Consider the following 16,501-nt stretch of genomic DNA (forward strand, 5'->3'; position numbering starts at 1 on the left):
AAACCCAGTGGAAAGCAGATGAGGCAGAAAAGAAAGATCTTGGCTTACACACACCCAGAAATAAAAAGTAATGGAGGTCGACACGCAATAGTCTTGTCATAGCAAATACCCTTATTGCTCCCCACCAAAAGCAAATATTATAACGGGCGCAGCACTGTACGATACCACACCCTTATTAATCATTACCTGCGAGATATCTGCATTCATATTCACATCCGCCCAGATGTCAGAAACATCTGGGTTGATCATTGTTGGCTTCACTGCAATCGTTGGCTTCGAGTAAGGTGCGGCAGTTACACACTCATCCTCCAGAGCTGTATCCTCAGCCTTTGTTCTAATTCCATTCAGGGTGCGTGAGGGCAAGCTACTAGCTTCCAGCTCCAGGGATGCCTGCAGCCTGTGGGAACGTTTGGAGTAGAAACAGTTTTTGCAGGAGCCAGGCTTCCAAATGTGCTCCACAAAGTTACTGCACACAGACATTTTCAAGTCCTCCTGGTTCAGACAGATGGCCCTCTGCATCTTGTGTACTGAGCTCTGCTGTTCATTTTGCATTCACCCTTTGAAGATGGTCTTAAAGGTTTAGACTGTCCTGTAGCTGAGCTACCTGGAAAGGCAGAACGTTTTATACATGACAATTGGAAGATTTTCATTTAAAAAAGGGGGAGTGGGGGAGGTTATAATTACACTTACTCTACTTTCACTACAAAGGCTCACTGTTTATAAGGCTTCTTTGGCTGCCTAGGTAAAGCCTATACAATCACCTAAAAAGCCTCTATGCATAACTCTACAAGGACGGAGCGTACAACAAACAAGCAGCATTCCTTCGAGAAGTAATTCATTGTTTAACAAGCACATATAACCAGACTCATACCGGGTCTAGACCAAGGGTAAGGGCAACTGATACAGAGGGTGTGTCTTGTAAATATCCATTCATGGTTATGAAAATGGGATGTGGGGGAGGAATTCCCTTTAAACACAAAATTACTTCTGGAAGAAACAGGACTAGTGAAGCAAAGGGTAGAGCTCAGAGTTCTGTAACCCAGTGCCCTGGCAGCCACCATATCCCCCTGAAATTTAACAGTAGTTACACCCTAAATCAGGATTATATGGGAAAGTAATAGAAACCATTTCCAAGAAAAGGGTGACACAGAAACAAAGGCTGTTAATCTGCCGTTGGATCTGATTTGAGAGAAAGAAAGCTTTTATCTGTGTTACCTGTTGTTACAAATAATAGTTTCAGTTAACTGTCTGCAAGGTTGAAATTGAACACTCACAGATTAACCACTCTCTGCTCCTGGATTAGTTACAGACGAGGAATCCTGTCCCTCTTTCCTCTCCAGTAATGGAAAGAGAAAATTCCCCAGGAACAGTTTTTCTGTTTTGGGTCATTCTCCTTTCTTTACTGCCAAGTTTAACCAAATTCTCGCAACAGCTACCTGAAACTAACTCCTAAGAGAAATCTTTAGGGACTGGAGTCCCAGAAATCAGGGACAATTTAGCTGACCCCAGGAAAACCATGGGGTTGCTGAGAAGGGAAGATGTGCAGATAAAACATGTCTCTCAATGAAAATCCTTCCATACTGAGTTCTCCCTTAGCCCTTTTATTCCTAAAACTTTCCTTTGGTCAACAGATGCTAATCTAAAGCAACGTGAAGCAACTCTCTTCCCTAGGAACTCTCACTAGTTTGGGGCATTCCAAGAATCAGGGCTTTAGGGAGTGAGAGAGAAATTCTGGGGTTTGAAGCAAAGTCATTCCCAAATCCTTTGGATAGCAGTACCCCTAGGCCTCAGTACTGAACTCTGAATAAGAGCTTTTGTATACACTATCCTCTGTGTTATAGTGTATTAACCCATCGCAACAGCTGAGTGTTATCAACAAAATCCCCTGAAGCAAAGAGCACTAGCTTTACCAGACTTAGGCTGCAGACTGAGGCTCCAGTATCCTTTGGTGGCACTACAAAGACATCATATGCTAAGTCTCAGCCGCACAAAAACATTATTAAAATGAAATTAACATTGTAGGCACATATCACCATGGTCCTCCTGAGTGCTGAAGGAATCATCAGTCCCGTGCAAGCCTTAGGAGACTTGGCAGCTCCTGGGTTGTTTGGTTGAAAACCAATCCTTTTTACATTGACAAGACTCCCTAATAATTAGTTTACATTCTGAAGTCTCTCTCTGCAAGGAAAAGGGGCGAAAGATTGCTGCGCTGTTATTTAAAAAAAAACTCAGTCATTTGATGCATTATACTAAGCTCACAAGAGTCAACGATTTTTAGCCATGGTCCAAATTTAAAAATTCACTTTTGAAATTAGACTTTGATCAACTAAACTTGGTGCTCTGCACTAGTTCTCAGAGAGAGACAGAGAGAGAAAGCGAGTCAAAAGTTACTTTTTGGTGGATTCCAGAAGGAGGAAAATATGGTACTAATGGAAACTCAATTGCAACATTAACTATGGGGTGAATGCCAGAGCTCCACAATTCAATATTATTTACGCATTACCGTAGCCTACAAATTTTTAAAAATAATATATTCCTGCTTTATTTTCCCTCCAGATTTTTCAAATTGCTTTTGATTTATAACGCAGTAGTTAACGGTTTTAGAACTCTGAATGTCTGGACAGTCGGAGAGCAGAAGTTCCCTTTTATACCAGTAGTGGGATCAAAAAGTAGGCAAAAGGATTATAATGGGAAACATGTTTAATACCATGACAAAAATTGCTAAATTAGCCACGCAAGAATGCATCCGATGAAGTGAACTGTAGCTCACGAAAGCTTATGCTCAAATAAATTTGTTAGTCTCTAAGGTGCCACAAGTCCTCCTTTTCTTTTTGCGAATACAGACTAACACGGCTGCTACTCCGAAACAAGAACTACTGTGTCATGTGACACAACTTAAATAAAAATAATTGGAGGGGAGGGCAGTAACAGCCAAGTTCATTTAAATCCATATCAAAGAAGCTAGAAATTGCTTCTTTTCTAATTTTCATTTTTAATGTTATTTAATTAAAATTCATTAATAACCACACTAAAGAATATACTAAGGTGGGAATCTCTACCTTTTTGCACCTGTGACCCACAAACCATTCACCTTTGTTCTTGTGACTCTATATCCCCAAATCCTTTGCAGTGGATTAGGCAAAAAGAAATTCTGCAATAGATGATGATAATTCATTAATTTTTTAGCTCATTGTGCCACATATGGCCAAAGATGTCATTTAAGTCACTGCGTGCACCTTTTATAATTTCACATTTGAAAGTACAAGTGTACATTCTTCTCAGACATTTAATTAACTACACATCTGTGGAGCCAAAAGGACAAGAATGGAAGATCACATTCTGATTTTGTTTGTTTGAAAAAGGCTTCCTGAATCGCTGCAGGTTTGTAACATCAACATTGAGAACAACCACCACCATATACAGCCACATTGCAGTAATTAAATTGTTAGCAAAACTTTACCGTGTATCTATATTAGGTAGTATAGAATGACTATTTTTAAATCAAAGGAAATTTACACAGTAAGTTTTGATACTATCGCAGGTCCAGAAGAGCAATGATGGGAGTAACAGAAGTATCCCAGTCATGCAAATTCTGCGAAAGGGTGACACCAGTCACAGACTTAGCTATACTCCTTTTTTTCCCCATGCAAAATCCATCTTATTCAACAGGAATCTATATATAAAAATTTGTCCATAACAGTTCCACTAATGACAAATCAAGTCACTTGGAACTGTGAAGCCAATACAATGCTAGAGGATTTCCATATAGATTTGCAATGTAATTTTAAATGTATACGTCTACCGCAAAACACACAAAAATTCCCAATACTGCAAAATTACAAGAAATTAAATACAAGCAACAGGTAGAAACTTGCTAAACCAAACGTTCCTGGAATCACTAAGTTCAAAGAATCCGAATTTTCAATGAAATAAAAAGCCACTAAAAGATATCACACGCTTTTGGGTGATGGAAAAATAGAGGCTAGCTGGTTGTAAAGTCTGTTAAACTAACGCCAAGGTGATAGGGGTCTGACTTGCAGGCATAACCAAGGCAATTTTAACTCAACCTAGCCAGGTTTAGATATTTCTGAGGAAAGAAGCCCAAGCAGGCAAAGAAGAAGTGGCAGCCTTACACTGGCTAAATAAAGTCAGGGAGTTAAGAGTCGAAACACGATTTTAAGACTTTTTTTTTTTAGGTGTACTGTAACCCAATCGACGGCAGGAATGCAGCGTGAAACCAAGCTCAATCCAACAAACGCAAACGTAGACCACATTTGTCTCACGGTTTCCAATCGCCGTACACGGACAAACGCTCTGGCCTTCGACAACCTTATGCAGAACTCCCTGTCTCCGTCTGCAAAGGCTTCGCCCTCTTCCCGAGCGGGCTGCCGACGCCGGGGGGCTGGCAGGCTCCCCCCGGCCAGAGCCCCGGGCGGGGCTCTCCGGCGGCTTTGTGGGAGCCATGTGCTCGCGGGGGACTTACCTGCTGCCAGGCAAAGAGTCGCAGCGAAGCCCCCGCGCGGCGAGGAGAGATCAGGTCACTGGCTTGCCAGGCACGACGCGAGCGAGTCCCCGGGAAGCCGGGGGCAGAGACCAGGAGCGCGGGCTGGAGCGAGTGAAACCCCCGGGGAAGCCCAGCCGCGGGCAGCCTCCCCGCTCCCGCCAGCCGCACGGACCCTGCGGCGGCTGCAGCGCGGTGCCTGCCCGCGGGAGAGCCCGGCCGCGGAGGGCTCAGGCACCGGCCCACCCAGCGCCCCGGCGCGGGGCGAGAGACATGCCCGGCCCGCCGGCCCCGACCCCGGGGACGCACCGACCTCGCCCGCCGGCTCCGCGCCGCCCTGCGAGCCTGCCCGCCCGGGACAGCGGCGGGGCGGGGGCAGCGCTGCCGGCGGCCGGGCACTGAGCCCCGCCCTGCCCTCCCCCCTCGGCCCTGCCCTGGGGCCTCCCCCTGCAGCCCCCCCAGCAGCCCCCCCTCGGCCCTGCCCTGGGGCCTCCCCCTGCAGCCCCCTCCCCAAATCCCCCCCAGCAGCCCCCCTCGGCCCTGCCCTGGGGCCTCCCCCTGCAGCCCCCTCCCCAAATACCCCCCAGCAGCCCCCCCCGGCCCTGCCCTGGGGCCTCCCCCTGCAGCCCCCTCCCCAATTCCCCCCCAGCAGCCCCCCCTCGGCCCTGCCCTGGGGCCTCCCCCTGCAGCCCCCTCCCCAAATCCCCCCCAGCAGCCCCCCCCCGGCCCTGCCCTGGAGCCTCCCCCTGCAGCCACATCCCCAAATCCTACCCAGCAGCCCCCCTCGGCCCTGCCCTGGGGCCTCCCCCTGCAGCCCCCCCCCCCAGCAGCCCCCCCACGACCCTGCCCTGGGGCCTCCCCCAGCAGCCCCCTCCCCAAATCCCCCCCAGCAGCCCCCCACCGGCCCTGCCCTGGGGCCTCCCCCTGCAGCCCCCTCCCCAAATCCCCCCCAGCAGCCCCCCCTCGGCCCTGCTCTGGGGCCTCCCCCTGCAGCCCCCTCCCCAAATCCCCCCCAGCAGCCCCTCCCTCGGCCCTGCCCTGGGGCCTCCCCCTGCAGCCCCCTCCCCAAATCCCCCCCAGCAGACCCCCCTCGGCCCTGCCCTGGGGCCTCCCCCTGCAGCCCCCTCCCCAAATCCCCCCCAGCAGCCCCCCCCGGCCCTGCCCTGGGGCCTCCCCGTGTAGCCCCGTCCCCAAATCCCCCCCAGCAGCCCCCCACGACCCTGCCCTGGGGCCTCCCCCTGCAGCCCCCTCCCCAAATCCCCCCCAGCAGCCCCTCCCTCGGCCCTGCCCTGGGGCCTCCCCCTGCAGCCCCCTCCCCAAATCCCCCCCAGCAGCCCCCCCTCGGCCCTGCTCTGGGGCCTCCCCCTGCAGCCCCCTCCCCAAATCCCCCCCAGCAGCCCCTCCCTCGGCCCTGCCCTGGGGCCTCCCCCTGCAGCGCCCTCCCCAAATCCCCCCCAGCAGACCCCCCTCGGCCCTGCCCTGGGGCCTCCCCCTGCAGCCCCCTCCCCAAATCCCCCCCAGCAGCCCCCCCCGGCCCTGCCCTGGGGCCTCCCCGTGTAGCCCCATCCCCAAATCCCCCCCAGCAGCCCCCCACGACCCTGCCCTGGGGCCTCCCCCTGCAGCCCCCTCCCCAAATCCCCCCCAGCAGCCCCTCCCTCGGCCCTGCCCTGGGGCCTCCCCCTGCAGCACCCTCCCCAAATCCCCCCCCATCAGCCCCCTCCCACAGCCCTGCCCTGGGGCCTCCCCCTGAAGCCCCATCCCCAAATCCCCCCCATCAGCCCCCCCCACGGCCCTGCCCTGCGGCCTCCTCCTGCAGCCCCCTCCCCAAATCCCCCCCAGCAGCCCCGCCTCGGCCCTGCGGCCTCCCCCTGCAGCCCCCTCCCCAAATCCCCCCCAGCAGCGCCCCCATTGCCCTGCCCTGGGGCCTCCCCCTGCAGCCCCCCCTGCAGCCCCCTCCCCAAATCCCCCCCAGCAGCCCCCCCTCGGCCCTGCCCTGGGGCCTCCCCCTGCAGCGCCCTCCCCAAATCCCCCCCAGCAGACCCCCCTCGGCCCTGCCCTGGGGCCTCCCCCTGCAGCCCCCTCCCCAAATCCCCCCCAGCAGCTCCCCCCCGGCCCTGCCCTGGGGCCTCCCCGTGTAGCCCCATCCCCAAATCCCCCCCAGCAGCCCCCCACGACCCTGCCCTGGGGCCTCCCCCTGCAGCCCCCTCCCCAAATCCCCCCCAGCAGCCCCTCCCTCGGCCCTGCCCTGGGGCCTCCCCCTGCAGCGCCCTCCCCAAATCCCCCCCATCAGCCCCCCCCCACAGCCCTGCCCTGGGGCCTCCCCCTGAAGCCCCATCCCCAAATCCCCCCCATCAGCCCCCCCCACGGCCCTGCCCTGCGGCCTCCTCCTGCAGCCCCCTCCCCAAATCCCCCCCAGCAGCCCCGCCTCGGCCCTGCAGCCCCCCCTGCAGCCCCCTCCCCAAATCCCCCCCAGCAGCGCCCCCATTGCCCTGCCCTGGGGCCTCCCCCTGCAGCCCCCTCCCCAAATCCCCCCCAGCAGCCCCCCCTCGGCCCTGCCCTGGGGCCTCCCCCTGCAGCCCCCTCCCCAAATCCCGCCCAGCAGCCCCGCCTCGGCCCTGCCCTGCGGCCTCCCCCTGCAGCCCCCTCCCCAAATCCCCCCCAGCAGCCCCGCCTCGGCCCTGCCCTGCGGCCTCCCCCGCAGCCCCATCCCCAAATCCCCCCCAGCAGCCCCGCCTCGGCCCTGCGGCCTCCCCCTGCAGCCCCCCCTGCAGCCCCATCCCCAAATCCCCCCCAGCAGCGCCCCCATTGCCCTGCCCTGGGGCCTCCCCCTGCAGCCCCCTCCCCAAATCCCCCCCAGCAGCCCCCCCTCGGCCCTGCCCTGCGGCCTCCCCCTGCAGCCCCCTCCCCAAATCCCCCCCAGCAGCCCCGCCTCGGCCCTGCGGCCTCCCCCTGCAGCCCCATCCCCAAATCCCCCCCAGCAGCCCCGCCTCGGCCCTGCCCTGCAGCCTGGCCCTGCCCTGCGGCCTCCCCCTGCAGCCCCCTCCCCAAATCCCCCCTAGCAGCCCCCCCTCGGCCCTGCGGCCTCCCCCTGCAGCCCCCCCTGCAGCCCCATCCCCAAATCCCCCCCAGCAGCGCCCCCATTGCCCTGCCCTGGGGCCTCCCCCTGCAGCCCCCCCTGCAGCCCCATCCCCAAATCCCCCCCAGGAGCCCCCCCTCGGCCCTGCCCTGGGGCCTCCCCCTGCAGCCCCATCCCCAAATCCCCCCTAGCAGCCCCCCCTCGGCCCTGCCCTGGGGCCTCCCCCTGCAGCCCCATCCCCAAATCCCCCCCAGCAGCCCTCCCTCGGCCCTGCCCTGGGGCCTCCCCCTGCAGCCCCATCCCCAAATCCCCCCAACCAGCCCCCCCCCCCTCAGCCCTGCCCTGCGGCGTCCCCCTGCAACCCCCTCCCCAAATCACCCCCAGCAGCCCCTCCCCACGGCCCTGCCCTGGGGCCTCCCCCTGCAGCCCCCTCCCCAAATCACCCCCAGCAGCCCCTCCCCACGGCCCTGCCCTGGGGCCTCCCCCTGTAGCCCCATCCCCAAATCCCCCCCCAGCAGCCCCCCCACGGCCCTGTCCTGCGGCCCCCCCCCCCGCAGCCCCATCCCTAAATCCCCCCCAGCAGCCCCCCCCACGGCCCTGCCCTGGGGCCTCCCCCTGAAGCCCCATCCCCAAATCCCCCCCCATCAGCCCCCCCCCTGCCCTGGAGCCTCCCCCCTGCAGCCCCATCCCCAAATCCCCCCCAACAGGCCCCCCCTGCAGCCCCATCCCCAAATCCCCCCCAACAGCCCTCCCTCGGCCCTGCCCTGGAGCCTCCCCCTGCAGCCCCATCCCCAAATCCCCCCCAACAGCCCCCCCTCGGCCCTGCCCTGGGGCCTCCCCCTGCAGCCCCCCCTGCAGCCCCCTCCCCAAATCCCCCCCCAGAAGCCCCTCCCCCACGGCCCTGCCCTGGGGCCTCCCCCTGCAGCGCCATCCCCAAATCCCCCCCAGCAGCCCCCCCCCACGGCCCTGCCCTGGGGCCTCCCCCTGCAGCCCCATCCCCAAATCCCCCCCACAGCCCTGCCCTGGGGCCTCCCCCCGCAGCCCCATCCCCAAATCCCCCCCAGCAGCCCCCCCCCCACGGCCCTGCCCTGGGGCCTCCCCCTGCAGCCCCATCCCCAAATCCCCCCCACAGCCCTGCCCTGGGGCCTCCCCCCGCAGCCCCATCCCCAAATCCTCCCGCAGCAAACCCCCACGGCCCTGCCTTGGGGCCTCCCCCTGCATCCCCATCCCCAAATCCCCCCCAGCATCCCCCCCCCACGGCCCTGCCCTGGGGCCTCCCCCTGAAGCCCCATCCCCAAATCCCCCCCATCAGCCCCCCCCACGCCCCTGCCCTGGGGCCTCCCCCTGCAGCCACATCCCCAAATCCCACCCAGCAGCCCCCCTCGGCCCTGCCCTGGGGCCTCCCCCTGCAGCCCCATCCCCAAATCCCCCCCAGCAGCCCCCCCCCACGGCCCTGCCCTGGGGCCTCCCCCTGAAGCCCCATCCCCAAATCCGCCCCATCAGCCCCCCCCCACGGCCCTGCCCTGGGGCCTCCCCCTGCAACCATGTCCCCAAATCCCACCCAGCAGCACCCCCACGGCCCTGCCCTGGAGCCTCCCCCTGCAGCCCCATCCCCAAATCCCCCCCAGCAGCCCCCCGCCACGGCCCTGCCCTGGGGCCTCCCCCTGAAGCCCCATCCCCAAATCCCCCCCATCAGCCCCCCCCACGCCCCTGCCCTGGAGCCTCCCCCCTGCAGCCCCATCCCCAATTCCCCCCCAACAGGCCCCCCCTGCAGCCCCATCCCCAAATCCCCCCCAGCAGCCCCCCGCCACGGCCCTGCCCTGGGGCCTCCCCCTGAAGCCCCATCCCCAAATCCCCCCCATCAGCCCCCCCCACGCCCCTGCCCTGGAGCCTCCCCCTGCAGCCCCATCCCCAAATCCCCCCCAACAGCCCCCCCTCGGCCCTGCCCTGGGGCCTCCCCCTGCAGCCCCATCCCCAAGTCCTCCCCCAGCAGCCCCCCTCGGCCCTGCCCTGGGGCGCCCCCCCCCGCAGCCCCATCCCCAAATCCCCCCCAACAGCGCCCCCTTGTCCCTGCCCTGGAGCCTCCTCCTGCAGCCACATCCCCAAATCCCCCCCAGCAGCGCCCCCTCGGCCCTGCCCTGGAGCCTCCCCCTGCAGCCCCCCATAACCCTCTCCAAATCCTCCCCCAGCAGCCCCCCCACAGCCCTGCCCTAGAGCCTCCACCAGCAGCCCCCCGTGCAACCCCATCCCCAAATCCTACCCCAGCAGCCCGCCCCATGGCCCTGCCCTAGAGCCTGTCCCAGCCCCCCATAACCCTCCCCAAATCCTCCCCCAGCAGCCCCCCCATGGCCCTGCCCTAGAGCCTCCCCAGCAGCCCCCCTGCACTCCCATCCCCAAATCCTCCCCCAGCAGCCCCCCTGCACTCCCATCCCCAAATCCTCCCCCAGCAGCCCCCCCGCAGCCCCATCCCCAAATCCTCCCCCAGCGACCCTCACATGGCCCTGCCCTAGAGCCTCCCCAGCCCCCCATAACCCTCCCCCAGCAGAACCCTACCCCCAGTGGCCTCCCTTAGCAGCACCCCCCACAGCTCCATCCCCAAATCCTCTCACAGCAGCACCCCCACGGCCCTCACTCAGAGCCTCCCCCCGCAGCACCCCCATCCCCAATGGCCTCCCTTAGCACTCCCCCCCAACTCCTCCCCAGCAGCCCCCCCAATCTTCCCCCAGCCCCTCCACGGCCCTTCCCTAGCAGCACCCTGCAACCGCCTCCCTCAGCACCCCCACAGCCCTCCCCTAGAGCCTCTCACAGCAATTGAGTACATTATTTATTAAATACATAATTAAATAAAAATAAAATGTAAAAGGCAAGTGCAAAGTACTATACTTAGGAAGTTAAAAATCAACCCCACAACTCCAAACTGGGGAATAATTAGCGAGGCAGTAATACTGCCGAAAAGGATCCCTGGGTTATAGTGGATCACAGATTGAATATGAGTCAACAATGTGGGGAAAAAAGGGCTAATGTCATTCTGGGGTGTATCGATAGGAGTGTTGTACGTAAGACCCGGGCAGTAATTGTCTAAACTGGTGAGGCCTCCGCTGGAGAACAGTGTCCCGTTTTAGCTACCACCTTTTGGGCCAGATGTGGACAAATCGGGGAGACTGCAGAGGAGAGCAGCAAAAATGAACAAAGGTTTAGAAAACCTGACCTCTGAGGAAAGGTTAAACAAACGGGCATGTTTTGTCTTGAGAACATAAGACTGAAGGGGGACCTGATAATAATCTTTCAATATGTTAGGGGCTATTATACAGAGGACTGTTATCAATTATTCTGCATGTCCAATGGAGGCAGGACAAGAAACTATGGGCTTAATCTGTAGCCAGGGAGATTTAGATGAGATTTTAGGAAAAACCTATAATGATCAGGGTAGTTACGCTCTGGAACAGGCTTCCAAGGGAGTTTGTGGAATCCCATCACTGGAGGTTTTTAAGAACAGGTTGGACAAAGACCTGTCAGGGATGATCTAGATTTACTTGGCCCTGCCTCGGTGCAGGAGGCTGGACTAAATGAGCTCTCAAGGTCCCTATGAGCTCTGTTCTGTGATTCTATGAAAGCTGCTTCTAAACACCCCCCACACACACACATCCCGTAAAATATAAACATATAAAAATGATAAAATGAGATTATAGCGCCTCCGGTAACACGTGCTCATCTGTTGCCTAGTTTCCCTGAGTGCTGAATGAACTGTGTACCATAGGACCTAAAGCAATCCCAGAGGCACGTTTGTGTATGAAAACTCCAATATGCCGAGCATTTCACCTTGTTACAAAAGGAGAGTCGATCACAAACTCTTTTTAGAGTGTCAGATATAACAACGCTGAAAAATGTATGAGCAAACCGGGGAGTTCCCAGCTGGCCAGGTTGGAGAATTAGAAAGCACTGAAGATCAGTTTCATGGATGTTTGTTATCGGGTATTCGAACTCCCCTCCCGCTCTCAGAAGTATAAATTTATTACTAGTTAAACCAACTGTCCTATTAGCCCCCGAATGTGCAGGCTGGAACTCCTTGATTTCCAGTGCTTTTACAGTCCATCTTTTGCATTACAAAACTGAGCCCCTGACAGAAAGTAGCATTAAAATGGCTGTCTCCATCCCGAGAGTCTCAGCCTCCGAATGGAGATACAGGGAGCGTGGCAGATATTTAAATGCTCTCTGTACATTCTTATTTAGCAAATCCAGGATTTATTTACCTGTCAATGGTCAGCGGAGGGTGCTGCACGCCAGTACAGCTCGTCAGGGGAGAAAAGCTCTGACTGACCCTACGCCGTGGCACTGGGCCATGCATCTGTGCGGTGTCTCCCCGGGTCAGCTGAGAGCTTTGGGGTGAAAGCTCACTGGTGGGGCTTGTCTAAGAGGCAGCTTGCTTGAGCCACATCCCAGTCATAAAAATGTTATTGCGATTAAGTCAGAGGTAACAAAGCAGTGGAAAAACCTCTACCCACCAGCCTTATTATAATAAGTGAGTAAATAACAGTAGCAGAATAATTAAGAATCTAAAAACATTTCAGGCACTTTATCATATGGGACACGTTCCTTTGACATCAATGGGCTTTGGATCAGATCCCTGGAGTGCTGTACGCTGAGTGACAATTAAGGCTCCTTTCACCTAAGATCATCATGTGGGCAGTCACCCCAGTTCTCAGTTCATTCCTATTACATGCAAGAGGATCCTAACCATCCTATCTCCTTCCCCCTCCCCTGGCCGCAGGAGCTGCACCCCTTCATGGCCAAGAACCAATAAGCAGGCCTCATGACTTCTCTCCAAAGCAGACAGGCCAGACCCGCCCAAATCTCACATACTTCCCTTCTTCCTGATTCCCAAGGGATTAGAACAGAGGTGGACAAACTACAGCCCGCGGGCCACATCCGGCCTGCGGGACCATCCTGCCCGGCCCCTGAGCTCCTGGCCCGGGAGGCTGTCCCCCCTCCCCCGCAGCCATGCCACCACGTGGTGCCATACTCTGGGCGGGGGGGCTGCAGAGCCCAGCCTGACCCGGGGCTCTGTGCTGCGTGGCATGGCTGCCTCTCCTGGTGCAGCCACGCTACCAGCCACCAGTGCTCCAGGCAACGCGGTAAGGAGGCAGGGAGCGGGGGGTTGGATAGAGGGCAGGGGAGTTTGGGGGGTAGGGCAGGGGGCAGGGGCGTGTATAGGGATCGGGCAGGGTCAGAGGGAAAGGAACGGGGGTTGAATGGGGGCAGGGATCCTGGGGGGGGGGCAGTCAGAAAGGAGAGGAGGGGTTGGATAGGGCTGCAGGGGGTGGTCAGGGGACAGGGAGCAGGGGGGCGTGGATGGGGCAGGGGTCCCAGGGGGGGCAGTCAGGAAGGGGAGGGGGGTTGAATGGGGTGGTGGGGGGCAGTTAGGGGCAGGGGGCAGTTAGGAGCGAGGGGTCCGGGGGCAGTCAGGGAGAAGGGGTGGTTGGATGGGGCAAGGGTCCCGGGGGGGGCAGTCAGGAAGGAGAGGGGGGGTTGGATGGGGCGGAGAGGGTCAGTTAGGGGCGGGGGGGGGTCCATGTGTGGTCAGGTGTGTGTATGGGGCAGGGGTCCCCGGGGGGCCGTCAAGGAACAGGGGGGGTTGGATGGGAAAGGAGTCCCGGGGGGGCCGTTAGGGGGCGAGAAGTGTGTGTGGGGGTCAGGCCATGCCTGGCTGTTTGCAGAGGTACAGCCTCCCCTAACCAGCCCTCTATACAATTTCAGACACCCAATGTGGCCCTCAGGCCAAAAAGTTTGCCCTCCCCTGGATTAGAACCCTGCTAACAAACTCCACATTTCTGGGCTGAGATTACTAACATAAAAGACATAAAAAAGGGAAATCTTCAAGGGGTCTCTGAATCATCCCCCAACAAAGTTAACTCCCTATTAACATCTGCTGGGTCAAAGCATCCGCACTGTCGTTATCGATGCTTCGTATGTATGTAGCCAGTCATCAGGAGAGCTGGGATTAGAAACCAAAGCTCCTGACTGCCAGACCCACATCCAGTCCATCAGACCATGCTGCTTCTCAAACAGTGTTAACAAATTTGTCCCTGAAAATCCAAATTCCTCTCTATATCTGGCATTGGTTTAGTTTACTTCATGCACTGCTGCAACCTGTCCTTCACAGGACCTGGGCAGCATTACCGAAGTGATGTCCAACTTTTGGCTTCACCTTGAGTGCAATCGTTCAAAGAGTTGTGAGACTTCAGTTAAAATGGGGAGCTGGCTTGATGCAGCAACACTAGGAACGCTGTTAGTTGAGATTAACTGAAGAGAAGAAGTAACGGCGCTGATGGCATAGTGGGACACCTTACCAGTTACAAAGCCACTGCTTAATCCTTTGTCCAGATGACAATCCTATGAATTCCCATCTCTGCACGGAGTGTTGAGAATCAACAAGTCGATCAGTGACCAATGCAGCAATTTCTTGGCTCGGGGGGGACAGTATCCAAAGGGGACCTCTGCTCTGCTTGCTTAAGAAATTCTAGGATAATAGCTCTTTTGACTGGGTGTCCAGTTTTTGCTTGAGGTGGTGGCTGCGGGGGAGGGCACTAAATGACATACAACAGCGCGGACTAACAAGGGGTCTTTGTCAGCTGTGGGACACCTGCAGCTGTTTCAGCATGCCTCTCCCAGTAGGGGTGGTTTTGTTGGAGAATAGTCTACAAAAGATCGAGCAAATTGAGCATAAAAGAAAAGCTTTTACTGATTAAGTGACTGGATCTCCTTAAAATAAAGCTGTGCCATCTAATATGCTCCCTCGGGCCATGTGGTAACTCCTAAAACTCCTGAGAGGCCAGCCAGGTCATCCTAGATCAGCTGTCACGGGTAGATATCCTCTTGGAAAGGAATTTGCTGTTTTTAAACCCTAATCATTTTTGTTTATTTTTAACCGGCATTCTCTTCTAGCACATCACTGGCAAATAGTTACTCGCCATGACAGCCAGCCACCCTTGACTGAATGCTACCAAGGAACAGGTGCCCAGAATGAAACTTGGCTTTTTAAATCACTGGACAATGCTGCTCTTGTCTGCTGGTCGATGACAAAAGTGACAATACTATTGTAACACAGAAACAGCCAGCCACTGTCCTCAGAAGCATCAGCTCAGCATTTATTGTTCTCTTGTTGCCATGTGGATTTAAAGTGGTTATAATGCCCTTGAAAACCGCCAGGAGGATGGCACTGGAGACTGAGTCACTCAGCAGTGTACTGAATGACCATGCACTCAGCCAAGTGACACACACAAGGCTTTACAGACACTGTACTCAAAATGTCATCACTTGCATGGCCAGATGTTCAGAGGTGTGAGGCACCCACGGCTCCCGCTGAAAATCAAAGGGAGGTGTTGTGTGCTCAGCACTTCTGATCCATATTTAGATTTATCAGTAGATGACTATTTGTATGCCACTGTGAGGCACCTGCTTTGGGAAATGTTGGCCACGTTCTGTAGACATAGTGTTACGGTTATCGGCATCTAGATATACTGTACTCTGGTGAGCCACACACTGGAGACAGACAGATTAGATTCAGCTAGGCAAGCCACCAAATCACCTTCATCAGCCTGCCCCAGGGTGTGGTCAGCCACAGATACCTAGCACCTTCTGAGAGCTGACCAGCCCACTGTTGTGTCTTTTGCTCTGTATAATACCAACATAACATGAAGAACCACATAGGCACAGTGGGGGGGGCGGGGGGGGAGGAAATAACCATGTTTACTAAATATACACAACGTGAAGGCCTAGTTACATACACGCACTGCTGCTCTGCCTGGCTTCTAAAACAAAGGGTATGTCCACAATGCAATTAGGGTTTGTGACATTCCCCAGGATACGATCTAGGCAGATGGACGGCTGTGTCCCCTCAATCCTCCAACCTAAGGTGCCCTTTACACTGCTTTGTTGTGAGAACTACCACTCCTGGTCTGCCCACACACAGCCTCCAGCATGTAAATCACCCCCAGCTATACTGTATGAGCACGAGAGCCAGCCAGCCATGAATTACACTGCAGAGCAACACCAGAAAACTCCCAATCCCAGACTTCCCCTCAGAAATGTGCATCTTGTACTGCCCAGCACCCTCTGCGACAATGCAAGCTCATAGAAAGTCTGTCATTTTATTAATAGAAAATGATATGCACAAATCTTGTTATCTCAAATGGAGTTCCCCAAATATTTCAATCCAAGCAAATGGGTTTAAATAAAACAATAAAACAAGTTTATTAACTACAGAAAGATAGATTTTAAGTGATTACAAGTAATGAGGCATAAAAGTCGGAATTGATTACAAAGAAATAAAAAGGTAAAACGCAACTAATGCCTACCTTAACAAGCTAAGTGATTTCAAAGCAAAAGTCTCTCTCACTACATGTTCCAGCAGTCTTACTGGCTGAATTCCTTCTGCCGCCCCAGTCCAAAGATGTTTCCTTTGTCCTTCAAGTGTCCTAAGTAGAGATGAAGGGAGAAATATTTTGGGGCGTCTGTTGCCCTTTCTTATAGTTCTCTTTTTCTTTGAAAATCATCTCCAACTGAGGTTCAGGAGACAGCAAGTCTGTGGGGATGGGAACCTCCAGCTGTTTCTTTGCCAAAATGTAGATTTCTCACTCACACCCTTTTTCCTGTCAAAGAATGGCCACTTAACCAGGTGATAGACCATTTGATTTTATTGACACCTGGCTGAGGCGTCAGTTTGCCTTTTGTCTCTGAGGAATTGGTTTGTGGCTGCTGTTCTAAACTTGGAACATGTCTCAATAATGTTATGCAGTAGAATCTTATAACTTTACAGACAATGTTGCCAAATATATTTTACCAGGACAATAATGATCAGCGAATTATGAATTTTCAAATAATACCTCACAAGGAATACTTTGCACAAAATTTATCACAGACTTAGA

General features: G+C 56.2%; 1 protein-coding gene across 4 annotated transcripts in view; it reads right to left on the reverse strand.

The window, feature by feature from the left end:
* The window catches only part of PRAG1 (PEAK1 related, kinase-activating pseudokinase 1), a 79,503-nt gene that overhangs the window by 40,211 nt on the left and 22,791 nt on the right, over positions 1-16,501 (reverse strand). Inside the window, exons 1-2 of one of the 4 annotated variants that reach the window (XM_007062842.4) lie at positions 4,484-4,843; positions 187-604 (exon numbers count right to left, since the gene is read on the reverse strand). In XM_007062842.4, the coding sequence (XP_007062904.3) occupies positions 187-552 (366 nt within the window). In that variant the 5' untranslated portion in view covers positions 553-604; positions 4,484-4,843. Of the gene's footprint in view, positions 1-186; positions 605-3,059; positions 3,160-4,301; positions 4,388-4,483; positions 4,844-16,501 lie in introns of those variants that run through there. The other 3 variants (XM_043545274.1, XM_043545273.1, XM_043545275.1) reach the window with 3 other exon arrangements.

Source organism: Chelonia mydas, chromosome 4 (genome assembly GCF_015237465.2).
Source record: "Chelonia mydas isolate rCheMyd1 chromosome 4, rCheMyd1.pri.v2, whole genome shotgun sequence".
NCBI lineage: Eukaryota > Metazoa > Chordata > Testudines > Cheloniidae > Chelonia > Chelonia mydas.